Consider the following 20,119-nt stretch of genomic DNA (forward strand, 5'->3'; position numbering starts at 1 on the left):
AGAAAAGCATCTATGTCAAAAATGTAAGGGTTTTAAGTGCCCTGATTAGACCTCTGTCATACAGTTTTGAGGCTGGTCACTTAATAACTGTTACATGCAGACAGCTAGAGATTTTGGAAAGGGCTGGAAAATCAGTTGTTGAGGTGGAGGGGGTTCTCCTTGCAAGGATTCAGCCATTTGTGAGCTTCAGCAGTAGCACACTTTCTGGCAGTCCTTTCCACTCTGGGACCGTTAGTGATTTTGTGCTGTAACTCCTCATGAAGAGCTGAAGTAGCATTCTGTAAAGATGCTGATTTCACCTACCTAATGTTTAGTAACCAAAATCTAGTCCCTTGTTTTAGGGACTGTGCTTAGCAAAGTGCTCTGTGCTTTTTCTTCAGGAGCGAACAGGTGTGAAAATGATTATGATCCAAGATGGTCCGTTGCCTACTGGAGCAGATAAACCTCTCCGGATTACTGGAGATGCATTTAAAGTACAGGTATGTAACAAAAGTAAGCAGTTGCCACAGAGAACTGAGGAGAAGTTTAAACTGTAGCACATTTGTGAGCATCTAATGGAGTCGAATCCAACTGTAAATGTGATAATCCATGCTGGTTTTGCTTGTCTGTAGGGCTGAGTAGAGCAAGTTATAACACCAGACTAGCTTGTTTACAGCATAACCTAGGAGCTGTCACTCCACATAAATATTACACATGGATAGGAGTAGAGATTAGGAGGGTTTGGAGAAAGTAGCTTTGAAATGCTTTGCAGTCTGTGTGGCAAAAAAATCACAGCTCTGTCACTTGAGCAAACGGGTTCTCAGTGAGTGACTGAATCATACGTTTGAGACAGTGGACCTTCCACAAAACTCTCAGACAGCCAATTGACGCAGGTAATTAAAAAACTATCACACAACAACTCCTGAAACCAAGGGGTTTGCTTAATATTGGTGCCTCAGTCTCCTTGTGTCAGGGTTTTACAGATCTGGACATACCTGCGGTTCAAAGGAAAACCCACCATCAGCCAGAGACTGGAGGATTGTGCTCGAATTAAAGCATTAAAGTTTAGCCCTGGCATGTTCCATTTCTCAGCAAGTGCCTTTCATACCTTGCTAAGTACTTAAATCTAGCTTAGCATTCTTGTCTCCAATAAAAGTAGTTCTGTTTCATAGGATCTCCCTAATCATAAATTGCTGCAAGAGTTGGTGTTGCTCAGGGGTGGTGTGTTTGGGTTGTGTTTTTCAAAGATCTCACTGCAAGTGGGCTTTTAGATTTGTTTTTTCACCAAAATTCTTACTGTGGAGGTGTAGCCATGCAGAAAGTTTAATGGCAGTCTGGCTACTTTTAACCAAATGGTACTTTCAGTGCTGCCACTTCCCTGGTGGCTTCTGCCCTGCAAGATTTGCTGTTGTCACATCTTCCATGTTGCATATCATGCCAAGGAAACATGGAGGCTGCAAAGGCTGGAAGATCTTTGAGGCACTTAAAGTTGACCTTGTTTAGAAAGCACTTAAGTGTGATGAATCCTTGGGTTTTGGTGGGATTCTGTGGATACTGCAACAGTGTTTGTTAACTCCCTCTGATCCCTATGAAATCTCTCCATTGCCCTTATTTCTGTCTTGACATCTCTGAAATTGATGTTGTTTCTTTTTGTAAAAAGTACCCTGGGGACATGGAAAACATGTAAAAATGAAAGGAGTCAGATTCACTGCTGTCCCACAAGCTTGGAAATAGAACCAAGATGTCAAAGCTTGACTGATAATAGAGAGAAACAAAGGCTTGGGTTTGACATGTAGGCTTTTTTTTTTAATGGTGACTCCTCTTGGCTTATTTTCAAGGTACACTTTTACTAGCTGGGCTACATGCAGGTTTGTGAATGGTCTTGAGGCCTGCTAGTAGGTAGGAAGAGTATTCTTTTGTCTCAGAAAGCATCTTGTTGGATTGCTGCAGAATTGGGCTTATCTTTTCAGTGAGACAATAAGCTCACTGCTGCCCACCTGCCTCCTTGGTACGTGCTCTCTGACTCTTAGTGGACGTGATCTCTGCTATGCTACCTCAGCTCCTACCTTACCTACATTGATATCCAGTAGGAAAGGGCCTTCACTGCCTTTAATTTGAAAACAAAACAAAAAAATCAAAGGCATTTTGAAAGCTAAAGGGCCTTTTTGAATGACTGAAGGAAGCAACTGCACACAACAAGCTGCCACCTTATGCACTTGGCAGGTTTTGTCAGACATGGAAGATGCCATCAAGAACAGATCTCCACTGACTGTGGTAAAAGAAATCCCAAATCAGAATGCTGTTCACACTGAGGAGGTGGAGATCCCTGTGCCTGAAGCCACTGTTGAGGCCCTACCACCAAGATGGCAAGCAGAACAATTTTAAGCTAACTGTAACTTCTTTCCCCATGTAGCAAGCGAGGGAAATGGTACTGGAGATCATCCGAGAGAAAGATCAGGCAGACTTCCGAGGCGTGCGCAGTGATTTCAGTGCTAGGATGGGAGGAGGCAGCATAGAGGTACGTTTCCTTCATGAGTGCTCTGCTAACAACCTCCCTGTGGGATGGGGAGTGGGTGGAAGGCATCAAACTGCACGTGTAACCTGTAAGCTGATTTTTTGAGATGCATTGTGTTCTTTTGCCAGAAGAATTGAGTCTGGCTGCAAGGAGGAGGAGTTCTCATGCACTCCTGGATGGCGCCTTTCTAACTGACTTTTTTTTAAGCTGCATTCTTGTAGTGCAGAGTTCATTTAGTGGGGAAGGAATTCGTGGCCACGTGTTTGTTTTTCTCAAGCAATGCGGTTCTGTAGCCTGGAGCTGCCTAACATGGCCCGTCCTCAAAGTTAAGAGCATCTCCTTGTAAAATCAGAGTCATTCAGTCTAGTTCTCTGAGCTTTCACACTCCTTTGCCTCTCCCATCAGGTCTCTGTGCCCAGGTTTGCTGTTGGAATTGTGATAGGAAGAAATGGAGAAATGATCAAAAAGATTCAGAATGATGCTGGAGTTAGGATTCAATTTAAACCAGGTTTGTGTGAGGATGGAGAGCCGTTATTTTCTGACCAGTGTTCCACTTTGGGATTGCTAAAGTGAATCTGAGCTGAGGTTCCTGCAGCTTAGGCTTTCCTCATTTACAGGTGCATTGTGTCTCTTTCTGAAACCCCTTTAAATATGATGTGCTGCCTCCTCATGCACTTCTGGTTTTCAGAGAGTAAGAGTGTTTACAGCTCATTTGCAAACGTTAGATGTCACAACACTTGTATCTTGAGTGGTAATTATACAGATGAACAAAATAACAGTAACAAAAATCTTTGATTTCCTGTTAAAGAATTCTCCTTCAGGACATTAAAGCCTTTGGGGATCAGGAGTTGATTAATTCTGAGTCACTTTCTCTGGGTCCTTGGCTGTCTGATCACCTATCAAAGCTGCCTTTTGTCCTCTTAAAATTGTATCAATCTCTTTCATGACTTTTTGACATTTGAAAGTGTTTTCTTTGAAGTGTTGTTCCCTCTGCAGTGTGGGCTGGGTTTTGTCTTCTTTCAATCCAGGGAAGAGGGGCTGAAGGTGGAGGGAAGCTGTAGTTCCTGGGATAGTTCTGTTGTGTGAGAATGCTGCCAACAGTGGTGGTGCTGGAAGGAAGCTTTTGTTGGTGAGTGGATATTTTCTTCTTTTAATTTAGTCTTTGTCCCTTCTCTTCACAGATGATGGGATTAGCTCTGAAAGAGTTGCACAGGTCATGGGGCTTCCTGACAGGTGTCAGCACGCAGCACACATCATCAGTGAGCTCATCCTCACGGCACAGGTGGGTTCTGGAGAGGGCTGCTTTGGGAATGCAGGCTGCATGCAGATGGGTGGGTGGGTGGGTGGATGTCACCTTCTGAACAGCAGCAGTGTTTTAGTGGGCCTTGCACACTGCTGCACAGCACAGAGCTTTTATTTGTTTGTTTGGTTGTGTTCTTTTAACATAATAGGAGCTAACTCAGCCATGGGAAGGTCTTCTACTCCCTGACCTATGAGGCCTCATTAGAGCTCCATGTTTATTCCCTGTGTTTAGTTGTTTCTATGTTCTTGGACATGGTGACCCCCATGGTGCTACTGCCCATAGCAGTAGCATCAAACAGTGACTGGAGGCTCTGCTCTGACAGCAGAGCACAGCCAGTGCTCAGTGGGGTCTCCTCTTCAGACTCCAGCCCTCTGGTCTGGTGGGAAGCACAGAAAGGTGATAAATGTTCAGGGGCTGAGTCACTGTGCTCTAGGACACAGTACCATATTGTATTGCCCAAGAGCAAGAAGTACAAAGATGGGTGAAATAGTAAGGCACTCATGAAGAAGGCTCTGTATTCCCTTTTGTATTATAAGAAACTAAGACTTTAGGCCATTTCAAGTACATGAACATAATTTATCCATCAAGATCCGTGATTTGTCTGTCTTTATATCTCTTCTTGCCCCAAGATCTGGTTTGAATACTTGATTTCATTAATTTTTTAATAATTCACTTAAATGTTGAGGTCTGTGATGATAGCCTCTGATAGCCCATGGCTTTTGGAGAAATCAGTTACCCAAAATAGAAATGTCCTTTAAGTGTCTTTGAACTTAAAAGCTTCCTTTGGAAGTTTTGGAAAATGTGCATTTCAGCTGAGTAATTCCAGCAGTTCTTTAAAGGGTGACACTTGAAAAGGTTTGGAAGCAACTCCTGTGTGTGTCTGTGCCAAGATCTATTGTTTGCTCTAAAGAGAGCCCTCATCACAAACTCCAAGTCCTTTAGTAGTTGATGCTTATTTATAGGTTTATTTCAGAAGGTATAAAGGCATGCATTTAAAAATAAAAATATCTTCCTGAGTCAGGAAGGCAACTGTAACCTACGTTACTTGGCATTTCTTTAAAGTGCTTCAAACCCTTCAATGTGAAGCTGACGTCCATGTCTTAATTCAGTGCCATTGATTGTGAGGGAGTTTAACTTACCTTGCTTTATTCTGTTTTTAATGTGCACTGGGGCCAGCAAGAAAACAACTGATACACATGTTTTGCCTTCTAAGGAACGAGATGGCTTTGGAAGCCTGGCTGTTGCCCGAGGAAGAGGTCGTGGCCGTGGGGACTGGAGTGTTGGAACCCCTGGGGGAATGCAGGAAATAACCTACACGGTGCCAGCTGACAAGTGTGGCCTTGTTATAGGCAAAGGTGGGTTTGGTGACTCCAAGTATCAGAGCTTGGAGTCCTTCTCTCTTAAGATGGTCACGTTCTTGCTGCCTGACGGTGAAGCTTTGGAATTTTCTGTAATTGCAGGTATTTAGTGGCCAGTGAATGCAGCATAGGAATAAGCTATAACCGCTTGTGGTTGTTTTCTTTGTGGTGCTCTCACTCATAATTGTACTCTCCAGGCCCTTGTTCACAAGCTGTAAGAGAGGCTCTTCATGCAGAGCTGTCAAATAAGCTTGTTATAACAAGCAGCTGGCTGAGAAAAGGCAGGTTCATTTGTGGATTCTTTTTATAAAAAATTCGCTTAAAGGACAGTTTATCAGGGACAAGCAGAGCAGTCATTTCATCATGCTGGATTTCTGAGTGCTGTGTGATAAAATGGAAGGTTTCTGAGTGTGGTAATAACAGTAGCTGCTTCCAGCCACATACCTGAAGTGTCTGATGAATAAAGTGAAGTAGCAGGATTTGTCTTGTCTGCATCTGGGCTGGCACCTGACCTGGTGCACCTTGTGCTGCTCAGATGGGCATGTTCACTGCCATGGAGGCCCCTTGGCTGCCTTAGCTGTTGGATTTCTCCATGCTAAGGAGATACCAGACCTTCCTCTGGAGAACCAGGACCAACCCCATGGTGGTTATGAAACGGAGCAGCAGCAGTCTGGGTTTGTGACAGAGCACAAGCTGCACTTGGGGCAATACTCAGGGTAGAGCCAGGACTAGAAGAGTTCTGTTGCTCTGAACTGTTGAGGTGTGTCTGAGCTAATGCACTGACCTATCAAAGGAGGGGTATTTAATTTTTCTATCTGCTTATTTCAGAAAGAGTGACATATGCCTTAACTAGTATTTAAGTAATCACAGTTGGCTTTTAGCCTCAGCAAAGACTAGAATAGAAGTAGACAAGCTACACCAGGAAAGGAGGCAGAGATCTGGGGGCATTGTGACATGTTTCAGTGGCTTTGAGTTTTCTGGGTAGGACTGAGCTCATGATGAGATGTGGCCTCTTTCTCCTGCTGCACATCCCTGCTGTTTCCTGCCATGTGTCTGGCCCATAGCACCTTGAACTTCTGCCTGGTTAGGTGACAAGGGACACAGACAGGTCAGCCATGTATCTGCAATTGCTTTCAGATGTTGTTCTGTGCCACAAACCTGTTCACAAACCTAAACACTTTTTTTCAATATGAAAACCCACCTGCTTTCCCCATTATGCAGAAATTGCAGAGTGATTGTGCTTGTCCTCACTGAACAGGCCAGTTGGGCAAAAGATCAAGCAAAGCAAATTTTAAGCCCATGAGTGAGACTTACATGTATGGAAAAAGAAAATTATAATGAAACTTTATTGCTGTATCCATTAGTCATCCTTAATAAAGGATCAGAAAAGGTCACTTGTTGTTCAGCAGTGCACTGAAGTGGAGCATTTGTGACTACAGAGAGCACTGTGTGCTGAAAAGATAAATGCAGGTAGTGGAGAGAACGTCCTACCATTCAAGTGCAGGGCCTGGCACAGCCTCTCTGGGGGGTGAAGGGTGGCTTTTTACCTTTGTTTCCACAACAGCGAAATAGGGATTCTTACCCGGCCAGATCAGAAGCTTTCTGGAGTGACTAATTACTAGTTGTATGGTGATTTGAGTGCTTGTAGCATTGTAATACCACCTTGTAATCGGTGTTCTCACAGTGCCTATGCTCTTAGGCTGTTGCAGCCTTCACTTTTGTCAAGTGAGTGATGGCTGTAGCATTGCCTTCTGGGGCCTGGACCAGCATGGATGTGCTACACTCTTCATACATTGATGCAGAACAGCCAATTCTTGTTTTTTCCTCCCTCACTGCCTGTGGGGCAGTGCAGGACAGAGGAGATCTTAGTGGGGGTTTTTTAATAGTGACCAATTATAGAACCTTTGCTTCCCCTTTATAGTTTCTGAGCGATTTCCAGCTTTTGGGTGTTTTTTCCCACTAGGATAGAGGACAGGAATGTTGGGCTTCCCTATAAAATCTGGCCCTCTGGGCCATCACCTTCATCTCTAGACCAGTGCTTAAGCCCTAGGCCCCAGGTGTGGTGCATGTGATGTAGCCATGTAACTGCTGCTGTGCTTCCAACTCCCCATGACCACCTGAAGCAGGGAAAAGAGGGAGATAACAGAGTTGCTCAGCTCAGCTTCTGCAGCATATGTGGTATAATGTAAGGGCCCTTTTCTTATGGACATCACTTCTCATCTTGGGAGTGTGAGCCTTTAGGAGCCAGTAGGGCTCCCTGTGGATCATGTGCGTGGCTTTTTCCTCTAGAGGGTGGGTAGGTGCAGCTTTTCTTCTTTGAAGGCCCCCAGGAACGGTGAAGGGGAGCACCATGCACATGTCAGGCGCTGTCTGTGTTTGGTGGTGCTTGGAAACAGCCCTCCCTGGGCCCCCCTGGATTTCCATGATAAATACGGCGATCCTGACAGAGACCGCGGCCGGCCCGGCTCTTGTCAGCCCGGCTTTGAGCACGTTTGATTAATTGCTTTACGATGTCACGTCCAGCCGGGAGGCCGCTCCTGGATCGCTCCTGCCCCCCATCAGGTAGAAGAATGGATTGGGATGAATGCCCCATAGACAGCCACCATGTGCCGAGCGGGTCACCTCACCGTGGGGAAGAGCAACTCCTTCCGGCACCGGGCGGCATCACGGGGGCTGCGTCACGGCATTTGCATCTGCTGGAGGCTGGGTTGGGATAGCCTGGATGGGAGGGAGCACTTTGGAATGGAGCAGGCCGGAGGGTAAGGAGGACAAGGGCACCAGGTCATGGTATGGGGGGTAGGAACTTGCAGCCTCCCTCCTGGAAGAGGCAACAAATTGGATCCTGCACTGTGGTCTAGGAGGGAACTTGATGTGGAAACAATCCCAGCAACCACAGACTTGGTGCTGAATGCAGAACTGATTTAAAATCTGTATTCTCCATACTTCCAGTTTGAGATTGCTTCAAACTTTAATCCCCTTTTGGAAGGAGAAACTGGTCTGCAGTGTGTGTAGCAACCTCTGGTTGTGCCTTGGTTACCCACTAAAAAAGTTCTGCCACTCCTTCAGACTGTTGCCTGAAAGGGTCCTCCGTTTTCATTAAGCAGATGAAATGGCTATTGATTCAGATCTCACCTCAGTATGTAAAAGCCAGAGCTACAAACAAGTCTGCATCAGACAAAAGCATTACATAAAAAACCCTTGGTTCTGAAACTTCATCTTACCCCTTTTCCCATGCTTGACTGAAAGTAAGTGGGTTGGCTTTTGGCTGCACAGTACAATCCCTGTTGTCTGCCCAGGGATGTGACATGATTATCTTTTGTTAAATGCATCTTCAAAAATTCATTTAGAAAGAGTTAATTGCCCTTTGGCAACTTTTCCTCCTCCCTTCCCCGAGAAGGCTTTAAAATGTTAAAAAGGTCACGAGTCCATTACAATGAAATGAACAAGTGTCTGCAACATCCACAGTTTGTTTTGAAGTTGTGCTGGATGTATAGAGATGGAAATGTGAGCAAAATTGAGGAGATTATTTTGGGGGACTCTTTTTAATTAAATCCAAACAAAAACCTCTGGTTAGTTTCCTTTGCTCTCTATCCTGCTTACTGTCTGTCCTTTGGGCTGGTAATTACTTTGGTTTGTGATTTAAAAATTGTAAAACGTCTTCCTTCCCGGTACCCTTTAATTTCTTCAGTTGAGTGGAGCTGGTCTGTAAGTTGTGTGAGCTTCCAAAAGAAGAATTGAACCATTGTAACATTGGCTGAGGCTTTTGTTAAGCAAATTTCATGAAGAGACCAGGACCTAGCAGGTCTTGAGGAAATCAGATCCTCTGTGACTGGCCCTGCTGCATCCTGCTGGAAACACTCCTGTGCTCTTGTGTATCCAGATGGCAAACGAGCCAGACATGTTCACTGCATGCCCAGCTAACTCTGAAATAGCAGGAGACATCCTGGAATCCTGTGCTAATGTGGTTGTGGAGGGATGTGTAGCAGCAGGGTGAAAGCAGAGGCTGCTTTTGGGCAATAAGCTATCAAATACCACGTTTGGGAGAAAGCTTAAGCTTTGTTAAGCTACAAGGTATATGGCTGGTGGCTTTTTGCCTTAGTGATGGGAAAAAGAAAGCAGAAAGAAGCTGCATGTTTTGGGTGCAGGTGACATTTTCCTGGAGGATTTGAACAGCTGTGCAAAACCACCAGAATTCAGTCAGTGCAGTTTTTGCTTCTGTTTTGTCAAAGTGTGTCCCAGCAATGCTGCATCTTGTTGGAACGTGTGCACATAGGAGGGCTGTGTGTGTTCTTAAAGCAGGACCATCCATGACCCCAATGTTTGCTGTAGCTCCTGGCCTCAGGTCATGTTTGTGAGGCATTTAAAGGAGCAGCATGAGCTCAGGTATTGTGCTTTCTTTTGCTGTTGCCATCCTCAGCCCCCTCCCAAGGCACACAGAAGGTAGCTGAAACTATAATCCACTACCAGAACCTGGCTTTGATATGGTTTTACGGAAAGAGATGCTGGATATTCCTCCTTATATCTTGGCTTTCTTCTCTTCAGGTGGTGAGAACATCAAGAGCATAAATCAGCAGTCGGGAGCCCACGTGGAGCTCCAGAGAAACCCCCCTCCAAACACAGATCCCGGCGTACGAATATTCACAATCAGGGGCGTTCCCCAGCAAATCGAGCTCGCTAGACATCTCATAGATGAGAAAGTTGGTGTAAGTTCCTCCTCTCTTGATCTTGATCTGTCTCTTTCAGACATAGTGTTGTCACTCTTATGTGCATGTAGGCCTGGACTTAGAGTGGCACAGAATACACACGCTTACATTATTCAGCTTCAGAACCATTTGCCTGTTAGCAACTGTCTTGAACTTGATGGCCTTGCAGCATCCAGTGGGCTAATTTGTGCTGTGGTCCCTGAAGGATCTGACTGTTGATATGATCATGGGTAGGGTGTAAAGTTTTATCAGAGGGAAGAACAGCAATTATAAAATACGAGAGGAAATTTTTGAAGGGAAGGCAATTGTGTCACTGTTAAAATTGCATAATCCTGGCAGCATCATCCTGAAAGCAAAACACTCAACTCCTTGCTCCAGTAAATCCAGGATGATTTATCTTGCACTTAATGCTGTGCTGTGGTATTGAAGCTTAATAATGTCAGGCTGCAGTACTGCTGAATGTGGAAACTTTGGTAAAAAAGTATGGAAGTTACTGACTTGGGGCACGGGAAAGCTCAAAAGCAGCCTTCATGCTGAATTACTTGAGAGGAGAAGGCTTGACACCAACCTCAGGATCCACATGTCCCAGGCTGTCTTCTCTCCTTTCTTACTGCTCATAATAGCTGCGTCCACCCTGTACTTGGAGCTGGCATTAAATATTTGTGGATTCTGTGGCAGGGTACCAGCATGGGTGGACCTGGAGGATTTGGTCAAAGTCCGTTCAGCCAAGCACCCGCTACACCTCATCAAAAGTAAGCTGCTCCATCTCATCCCCAAGGGGCTGGGGGGTGGCTGGGAGCTAGGAAGTGTTGGGAGAGGGTTGGAGTACCCTGAAGGAGTGGGTTACAGTGGAGTCTTTTAAAGACTGAACATTCAGAAGCAAAAGCAAGAGAGCTCAATCCTGTAAGCCTGACTGCAGGAAAGATTTCATGATAAACCAGGTAGGTATTGCATCTCCAAAATTCCTGTCTCTAGTGCAGTGAGAGCATGGGAAGAAGCCTGAACTGCATGGAGCACAAGGAATGCTGTTCAGGGTGATGCTTCTTCATCTTGGCTTCATGGACAGACTGATGCCAAGGCACTACATAACAGTTCACACCTGCACAGCATTTCCTTCTGTTCCCATGTTCACCTGTTTGCTCAGCAGCTGCTGACTATGAGTTACAACTTCTCTTCTGTGGGCAGCTTCTTTCTGTGGCCTGGTAAGTATTTTATTGTCTACTTGAGCATGGCTTTTTGTCCTCTGCAGTGGTCCTCAGGCGTTCATGACGCAGGGCTGGGGCAGTACCTACCAGACGTGGCAGCAGCCTGGACAGCAAGTCCCAAGTAAGTGCCAGGACCTGGGCTGGAGAAGGGTTGGTGTTCCCTTTGTAATGCCTGCAAAAGGCAGGTTCACCCATGAGACCATGTGTGTGGAAGCAGCAAAATGATGTCCTGAGCAGAAGAGATGTGTGGAGGTACTTGGTGGTGTTTGAGCCCAGAACAAGCTCAAGGCCACGGAAATCTGTAATGCTTTTTCTGTGCTAAACTGCTCACTGCCTGTTTCTGCTCTTTGGGTAGAAACTTGGTCCTTGCTGTCTGTTCCTCTCTAACAAAAACATTCCTGCCTAAGGAGCTCTTCTCCCAGGATTTTCCAGGCAAACACCTGCCAGTCTTGCTTCCCCTTGACAGGCACATCGTGTTGGTGCTGAGCCCTCGCATCTCTTTGTTCTTAAGCTTATCAGTTCTTGCTTATTTTCTTTTTTAATTATTCTTTTTGAGCTCTTCTCAATGTTCAACTCCCAGATTCATGGAAAGACTGGAAAAGAAGGGGAAAATGAAAGGAAGGTTAGGCCAGGCTTCTCTACTGGTCATTTTTTCCTGAAAGTATGTTTAATCAAAACTGAGCAGTTTGGAATGGAGAGTCCCCCTTTTCAGAATAATTCAAGTAGTAAATGCTAGTGGTGATGTTGTAACTGCACCATCTGTGTCCTCAACAGCCAGAGGAATATATTGCTCTAAACAGAGCAGATTCATGTCTGCTTGGTAATCTCAAAGCTCATGTGGTGGTAGTAATGACCAACAGACTTTTCAGTCATGATTTTTCAAGAAATACAAGTTTTTTAATGGCCTGATCTCATGAAACTGAAGCACCAAAAAGTATGTGTGTGGGGCAGGTAATTTTAAAGGGGTTTAATGACAGTGCTTTTTGCTGTCTAAGTCTGATTTAGCAATCAAGTAGATTATCAGCTTCAGTGTAAATTCCCACTCTTTGAGGTGCCTGAGGTAGAGGAGTTATTGGAGGGGCAATGCCTGCAATTGCACTTATGATTCCCTTTAATACCAATCACCTTTGAATGTTTATGAAATTGTAAATATATGAAATTCTGGAATCTCAGTGCTGCATTGTTAACTTGGTGTGCTTCTGGAACATGTTATGGTGGGACATGGGAACTGTGTATGAGAAGTGTGTGTCAAACTCTGGGTGAGTACTGCTCCTTAGCAATTACAGCCTAGAAATCATGACCTTGAGCTCCAGGGACTTGGAGAAGGTCAGTAGTTGTTCTGCTTTCAGTGGAGGACTTCAATGGACTCTCTTGCTGTCAGGAATGGAACAGTATTCCACTGAAGAAGAGTGTTTTTTCATTGGCTTGTTTTACAGGTCCTTTGCACCCCCAAAAGCTTTGGGCTTCCCTGAGCTTTGGGAGGCAGAGCAGTTAGTACAGCAGGGAAAGCTCTGCAAAAAACTTTTAATTTTTATTTTCCCATAAAGCCTCTGAATAAATGCTTATAAAATGTGCATTGCTCTTTTCCTTGCAAGATGCCTTTACAAACTCACCTTAACAACTTAACTCCTTTTTCACCTCCCTGAAATGTCACCTCATCCTGCCCACCAGCCACTGGGGAAAGGGAAACCTCCTTTCATGCAATAAATAGTCGTAACTCAAGCTCACCCCTCCTGGCTTTGGAGCCTGGTATAGGAAGCACAGCAACCCTGATGACCATAGTGCAGCTCATACCCCAGAGCTGGCAGCTTTGCACTGTCAGGATTCCAGTGGCTCCCAGGACCCATGGAGCATCCTGCCTTGCCAGTGTCCTTCCCCTGTGTGAGTTTAGTCCTACAATACCATCATCTGGGGGCAGATGTTTTATTTCTGCTATTGCACCTGATGGATGATGTTGGCTCTCTAGTTCCAGGCCTGCTTAGGATGATCCCTGTTCCTGTTTGTAGCCAGGCACACTGAAGGCAGTCTGGGTAAGCAGAACACACAGTAATGTTTCAAGCAGCCTTCACCACTTCCCTCTGCTGCAGATCACAGTGGTGCCCAGGCAGGCCAGGTGGAACTCACCGAGGTGTGGGAGGATTATTATAAGAAACTTGGTAAATAGCTGCTTTTGCACTTTTTAATTTGCAGACAGTCCTGTGAAGGGTCCCTCCCCCGAGTGCTGTAGCCTGTGTGTCACAGCTCTGTTAGCCCTGTCACAGTGTCCTGGGGACAGCCTCGAGTGCCCTCCTTGTGGGAGGAGGGGCAGACCCCCACCCCCTAGACATGTATTTAGATTTTAATTACTTCCCCCATCTTAAATAAATTAACTGGCTGGGGAAACATTTTGCTGTGAAATGCATTTAGCTGCGTGTCCTTTCAGCCTGCTGTGGACTGTAATTCTCCAAGAAGAAAAGGCATTGAAGGAGGTCCTTTGTTGGCATTAGCAGGTGGACAGTTGAGGCAGCCTTGACCTCTGCCAGAAAAGGTCCTGACTTGTAGCGTTGGTCAAGTCTTTTAACCCGCTTTTATGCCCCTGGACAGGACTCTGCTGCCCTGTTCCCTCCACCCACTTCACACTTGCAGTGTATTATTTCCCCCTTGCCCTCACTTCAAAGCCCCCCTCTGGCTGCATTGCGGGGCTGGGCTGCAGTGGGCTGGGCTGGGCTGGGCAGAGCTCAGCTCCACGCGTGTCCTCTTGTCCCTGCCTGCTGCCTGTGTCTGTAGGGGCTCTCTCTGTGCCTCTCTGCAGTTCCCATTGCTGTGTTTGCTGTTCAGGGCTGTTGTTTGCCATGTGTCTCACTGAGGGCTCTGTGCTCACAATGGGAGCGAGGAAGGTGTGACCATCCTGCCTCTGTGGAGCCTGTGCTGGGTGGAGCCCAAGGTTTGGGGTCTGTCAGGCCCCGGCACTGCTTCCCTTGGAGCAGTGTGGGAGTCTGGAGATGGTGCTGTGAGCCAGCCGTGGCTGTTGGGGGTTCATAGCTCCCTCTGTGGGTGATGTGTGGGGTGTGTGCTGAGGGCAGGGTGTGCTGGCTGTGCCCTATGCAGGGCTGGCAGCTCCCTGAGGAGCCAGGAGTGGCGTGGCTGCCCCAGAGCTGTGTGCTGAGGCAGGTGGTGTGTTCTGAAGGCTCATGTGGGCACACTGTACACATGGGCATTGCCCATGGTGGCTCCTTTAGCTGTGCTCTGTTTAGAAGAGTGGGGTGAAGGATGCAGCCCCTGAAAAATATGTGAGGTGACTCAAAACGCATCTGCTCCATGGAGGTGACAGATCTCAGCCCAGTCAGGTGTCTCCCCTGCATCCCTGTGCTCGGTGTGAGTGGACTGACAGCCCAGGGTGTCTGATGTGCAGCTGAGCAGCTCCCAGCCACGTGCTTTGGCTTCAGCAGGTCTGAGCAGAGTGAGACTTGGCTTCATGCCCTTTAGCAGGTCCCAAGTGAGATGAAATCAGGAACTTGAGCTTATCCTTGGCTTTCCCTGAACTGAAGATGCCCAACACTGTAGAAATGTGGAAGCTGAAGTGTCAGGTCTGGGCAACTGTGGTAGATAAAGGACCTATCTAGTGAAAAGGTAGCTGTCACTGGCTGGAAACTGTCACCTCTTCCATGCTGATGTGCCCCCCTTGTTGTCATCTTTGCACAGGCCAACAGAGCCAGCAGCAGAACAGCCATCCTGATTACAGCAAAGCATGGGAGGAGTATTTCAAAAAACAGAGTGAGTGAAACAGGCTTATTGGAGATGAACCAGCTCTTGTTACAAGGAGTTAACTCTAATCTGATGACTTGCATCTCCATCCCTGCCACTGTTGGCTTCAGATCCCTTTTGGTGCTGTCCTGTTGGTGATGGTGCATGTAGTTCTCCCAGGGAAGGCTTTCTTGTGCTCTGGTGCCTCAGGAGAGCTGCTCCCCCTGATCCACAGTCCCCAGCAGATCTCGTGCCCTGCTTGCAGCCAGCCTGCCTGGGGGAAGCATAGAGCACACAGGAACTGATGCTGGCAAAATCCAGGGAGCTGGGTTGTGAGAGGGTAGGAGAGCTCATGGAAGAACACGGGCCTGGCTTTCTCCACTGCGTTACGGAGCGCATGATCCCGACTTGTGGACTCGCTTTTGACGCTGCTGCTGCTGCAGGCTTTGGGCCGAGGGTGCCGGGCTCAGGCTGACAGCCTGTCCCTGCAGCTCCAGGAACGCTCCCAGCGCTTTGTGCCTGCTCTTGGCTTGTCACTCCCAGTCCAGCTCAGAGCTGGTGTCTCTCAGGTGTCTGCAGCTATTGGAAGGGGACTGGCTCTTCTTTAAGCTTGACAGAAGGAGATCCTGAGCCTGGGCTTGGACTTAAAGAATTGCTCATCTCTCCCTTTTCCCATATCTCCCTCCAGGTCATGCTGCCAGTGCTGCTTCTCAGGCAAGTTCCCAGCCGGACTACACGATGGCTTGGGCAGAGTATTACCGACAGCAGGCTGCCTACTACGGGCAGACACTAGGGCAGGCTCAGGCCCACAGCCAGGTCTGTATTCACCTTTCCTCAACCCCACTGCTCCTTCCCTTGGGGAATTGGGTGTGTTGGCCTTACCCTGGTGTGGGGGCTCTCCTTTGGGTTCACATGGTGAAGCAGTGATGTTTTGTGGCTGAGGAAGTGAGCTTGAGAGTGTTCTCGACAGCAGAGTCTCACTTCCCTGTACAGGGTGAGAGTTTTTTTGGGAGAGGGTTAGGAGGTTATTTTTTTTCTCCTGGAGCTTTTATAACACCTCCAGGCTGTTGTGTGACTTTAGGGAATTAAAGGATTGGCAGAGCCAGGCTGGGAGGTAGCACAGCACTGGCACATCCTGGGACTCCGTGTGCAGGCTCTGCCTTTTCTTGTGCTGGGACAGGAGCTGTGCACTCACCAGCTCCCTGTTCTGAAATAGAGACCAAAACTGTTGAAACATAATATCAATTAACCTGCTTTCAAGTAAAATCTCGCCTCAGCTGTCACCCAGCCCCCTGGAGGGTCGTGTGGGATTTACCCTGATTGTACCCACAGGGTTTCCCCAGCGCCAGGTCCGCAGAGCGAACAATAAACCAAAAACTGTGCAAAGCCCTTAAAGTGCTCAGACACTTCTCCCCACTGATCCACGTGTATCTCTGGCCCCTGGGAACAGAGCCTGGAGTGGATGCCGAGGGCAGCCCCATCCCCAGGCAGCTGCAGTGCCGGGGGCGAGCCGGGCGAGCCGGTGCCGGTGCTGGTGCTTGCCGCGGGCGCTGGGCAAGTGTGACCTGGAAGCGGTGGGTGATAAAAGGGACTTCCCTTCATCCCTTTCTGAGTCTGGCCCGCTAGAAAGAGGGGTCTTGTTTGGTAAGAGGCAGGAATACTGAGAATAAGAGCTCTAGCAGGGGCTTGGAGCATCCTTTGAGGTCTGTATCCCGCTTGGCTGGAGCAGGGACAGACCTGTGTTGGGGGTGGATGCCTCGGCAACTTGGGGAATTTGCTGCCACTGAGTAACTTTTCCTTTTCTCCCCTGTCTCTCTCTCCAGGAGCAGTAGAACAAGGTCCTCGTGGCAATTTTTTTTCCTTGGAATCATTGTGGAAGAAAACCTTTTTGTAACAGAGGTTTCTAGATTTGCAACGTTTTGATGAAGACTTTTCTGTTTGTGAAACACTAGCTGTAGGATAATCTATACTGAACTTTTCTAAGAATCAGGAACAATTAGTAATGTACTAAACTTATGGACATGCTGGTAATTTTGTTTCCAAATTTATATTATTAAAAAAAAAAACAAACCTCCGGGATTCTTTTTGGAAAGAAGCCAGAGAATTTGCAGGCACCAAAACGCACCCCAGAGCTGTGACATTTCAACATGTGGGTTTTTTGTGTGTTTTTTTTGTTTTTTTTTCCTTTCAATTTTCGATCTTTTCTGTTGCAACAGAAAGAGTGGCTTGGAAGTCTTAGGTGGTATGTAACAAATCTTGAAAAGAAAAAAAAATTTAAACAGTATTTAAATATTCTTAAATATGTAAATTCATTAAATGTTTTACTTCTAATTTCTTGTATCTTGGCTGTCTTTGATTTTATTGCATTTTTAAAAAACTGAACTATGATATGTATTGTAATTAATGATATGAATTCTGTATTGAGACAGTTACTGTTTGCAAGTTCTGGGCGGGGGGGCATTTGTAGGGTTTGTATAATTTCTAGAGTCTAAAGGGGTAATATAAAAACGTGTTAATTTTTTTAGCAATACATTTTTTCATGTCTCCATTGCTAGTTGCATTTATGTATCTAAGACCTCCAAGCTTGTTTAAAAAAAAAAGAAAAAACAAAAAAAAAGAAAAGAAAAAAACTTTCCTCTATGCTCTCAGAAATATAAATACTGTTATTTTTAATATTAAAATGAATCTGCTATTAGTACCTTTAACAAACACTGTGGAACATAAAACCATATAAAAGGTAGTAACTATTTTTTAATTCCAAGGTGTTTTTTGCTTTTTCATTTCTTTTAAATATTTTCTTATCTAATATTTGTCAAATTACCTAGAGAAATAAATGAATCTAGTATTAACCACGGTATGCGCTAAATAATTTTGATTTAATAAAAGGGATAATATGATTTCCAATGTTTACTGTAGTGTTTCTTGTACAGATAACAGTGTATTTTTAAAGGAAAAACGGAATTGAAGCTATTTTTTCTTGCATTTTTAATTGCCCTGCGGGACATTCCGTTTTTAAATGTACTGAATTTACTGTTCTTGGGTTCTTTCCTTATTTTTCCTTATGCTTGAAATGTCTAACTATAAAGAACCGCAATTGGATAATGTTGAGCATGGTGTTAAAAAAAAAGTGTTCTTTTTATTTGACTGACAGTTGCATTTTACACTCTATATAATAAAATTTCCACAAGGTGTCTTGTGGGTGAAGTATTTCCCGTCTCTTGGACTCTTGTTCCCTCTCCGCGGTCCTGGCGCTTCGCAGCTCCTTGTGCTGCTTCCCGGGAAGTTTGGGGTGATCAGCGAGGTCAGCGCAGCCTTAATTGTACTGAAACTCTATTAAATGTCACATCTCTTGGCTGTGACACTGAGGATTTCCATGGAATTCGCTGTAATTGTCACTGTCTGGGCCAGAAGGATCCATTTTAATACCAGGAAGTTTCCTACAGCCCTGTAAAGGTTTTATTGCTTGTTGAGGAGGTGGCAGCCGCTGGGTTTAATACTCTGAACTTGTTGCTCTTCCCCAACTTTTGTGGCTGAATCCATCCAGGACTCACCATCCCTGCAAGTGGCATCGCTGGAGCAGCACTGACGGGGTGAGGGATGTGGTTCTGGCAGTTCTCACCCCATAGACATTCACCTTTAGCTGTGCCCAGGCCAAGTTTAGCAATAATTGTAGTCCCTTCAGGGATCCCTTTCTTGTCAAATGTAAGTTTTGAGCTCCTCCAACCCAAAGCAGCTCCGTCCACTGTTCCCAGGCAGCTGCAGGGGTTTACGGACGGGGGAAGGGAGGGAGGGAGGAAAGAAGATCCCATCTGCAAAGCTGGGAGTGGGAGGCATGTTGAGAGCCGGAAGAAAAGGAGATGTAGCATCTCTAAATATACCTCCAGAGAATCAAGAGAGACATTGAGAGATGGGATAGTAAAAGCCACTTGGAAAGAGGGGAGAGGGAGGAAAAAATGCCTAGAGGAGGGCATAAAGGCTGCTGATGGGAATTGGGAGCGGGCATTACCGAGAAGACTTCCTTCTAATTCATCTTCCAAGCTCTGTGCCAAAACAGCATTTGGCATGGTTCACAGGGAGCAATTGTGTGATAATGAACCCTAAGGTGTCCCTTAATTGAAGACTGAGGATTACAGATTGTGCCAATAGTCGTAAATGGCGCAGGATTGTGGGAGGATGCATTTTCTTAAATGTATCTGTAAGTACAGATGAGTGAGTCTCCCCAGTGAAATGCCCATACTATAAATTATGGAAATATCTCTTTCTGATGCAACCTTTTATTGAGGGGGTGGGGCAGCATGAGAAATAGTTTGCAAGCCTTTGAAATTTGGCCTGTCATTAAGATGGTGCCTGCAAAGCTGGATTTTCATCAGCAGTCTGGTGTCCTGGCAGGCTGAAGTGCTTGAAATGTTCCCAAGTTCACCAGTTTGTTTTCCATTATTGCTGCCTGCTCCGGGCAGAGAGGCCATGGCTGTTGTGAGTCCACAATGCGATGGAGAGAGGCAGGGAGGGAGTTGAAGAGATGCCTTGTCACATGAGAGGCTGGTGGCCTCTGTTCCTCCAAACCCTGCTCCAGCCTTGCTGCCATCCTGGTCTCTGGCCATCCAGGGCATCCTGGGACTGGTGTGATGGTAAGTCCCACCCCATGGCTGGACAGGCCCCTTTCCCTCTGGGATCTTTGGGCAGGTCCTCGTGCCTCCTGGCTCAGGTGTGTGGCGCAGCCCAGAAGCTGCTGTGATGCCTTCAAGCCAAGTCTGGGATCCCCAGGGCAGAAACCGAATATCCTGCTCAGATCTGGGCAAGTTTAACCCCCAGTAAAGTGAATTAAGCCCTGACTGTGTTGGGTTTTGAGACATAAGTGTCTATCTCTTTGGCAGAAACTGGGTGGTGCAAGGAAGCAAGGGCACTCCCCAGGGCATCACACGGGAGCTGGCACATGGGCCACATTTGGGAGTTTGGGGTCCATAAAGAGTGATGGGGATGGTGCAGCAGACATTTATTGTGGTCTTTCTGCAAACCCTTTCTAAGCAGCAGCCCAAAAAATGCCATCACTGAAGCATCTTGCTGGGTCCACAATGATCATGATGCTCTTCTCTACTCTATATTTGGTGTGCCTGAACAGGAAAGGCTCTTTTGGGACTGGAGGGGAGACTTTCAGATTACTCAAAATTACTTTCTTGAATTTTGCATGATTTGAGAACAAACTACATTATGGCCATTGTGAGTTAAACTGAAATGACTCCTGAAAGAGACAAGAAGATGTGAGCCTTTTTTTTCATTTCTTCAAGTATTAAATATTTAATTGCATTAGAGGAATGGTGTAATTACAGTAACAG

At 46.2% G+C, this 20,119-nt stretch overlaps 1 protein-coding gene across 4 annotated transcripts in view; it reads left to right on the forward strand.

The window, feature by feature from the left end:
- Positions 1 to 17,993, forward strand: part of FUBP3 (far upstream element binding protein 3) — a 38,783-nt gene extending 20,790 nt beyond the window's left edge. For 3 of the 4 annotated variants that reach the window (XM_071574117.1, XM_071574118.1, XM_071574120.1), the window contains 11 exons: positions 381 to 479; positions 2,393 to 2,497; positions 2,900 to 3,002; positions 3,676 to 3,776; positions 5,011 to 5,152; positions 9,698 to 9,858; positions 10,537 to 10,610; positions 11,108 to 11,184; positions 14,745 to 14,816; positions 15,475 to 15,602; positions 16,610 to 17,993. In XM_071574117.1, coding sequence (XP_071430218.1) covers positions 381 to 479; positions 2,393 to 2,497; positions 2,900 to 3,002; positions 3,676 to 3,776; positions 5,011 to 5,152; positions 9,698 to 9,858; positions 10,537 to 10,610; positions 11,108 to 11,184; positions 14,745 to 14,816; positions 15,475 to 15,602; positions 16,610 to 16,618 — 1,071 coding nt within the window. In that variant the 3' untranslated portion in view covers positions 16,619 to 17,993. The remainder of the gene's footprint in view (positions 1 to 380; positions 480 to 2,392; positions 2,498 to 2,899; positions 3,003 to 3,675; positions 3,777 to 5,010; positions 5,153 to 9,697; positions 9,859 to 10,536; positions 10,611 to 11,107; positions 11,185 to 14,744; positions 14,817 to 15,474; positions 15,603 to 16,609) is intronic. The other variant, XM_071574121.1, reaches the window with a different exon arrangement.
- Positions 17,994 to 20,119: the final 2,126 nt, after the last annotated feature.

This window comes from Pithys albifrons, chromosome 20, assembly GCF_047495875.1.
Source record: "Pithys albifrons albifrons isolate INPA30051 chromosome 20, PitAlb_v1, whole genome shotgun sequence".
In the NCBI taxonomy this organism is placed as follows: Eukaryota; Metazoa; Chordata; class Aves; order Passeriformes; family Thamnophilidae; genus Pithys; species Pithys albifrons.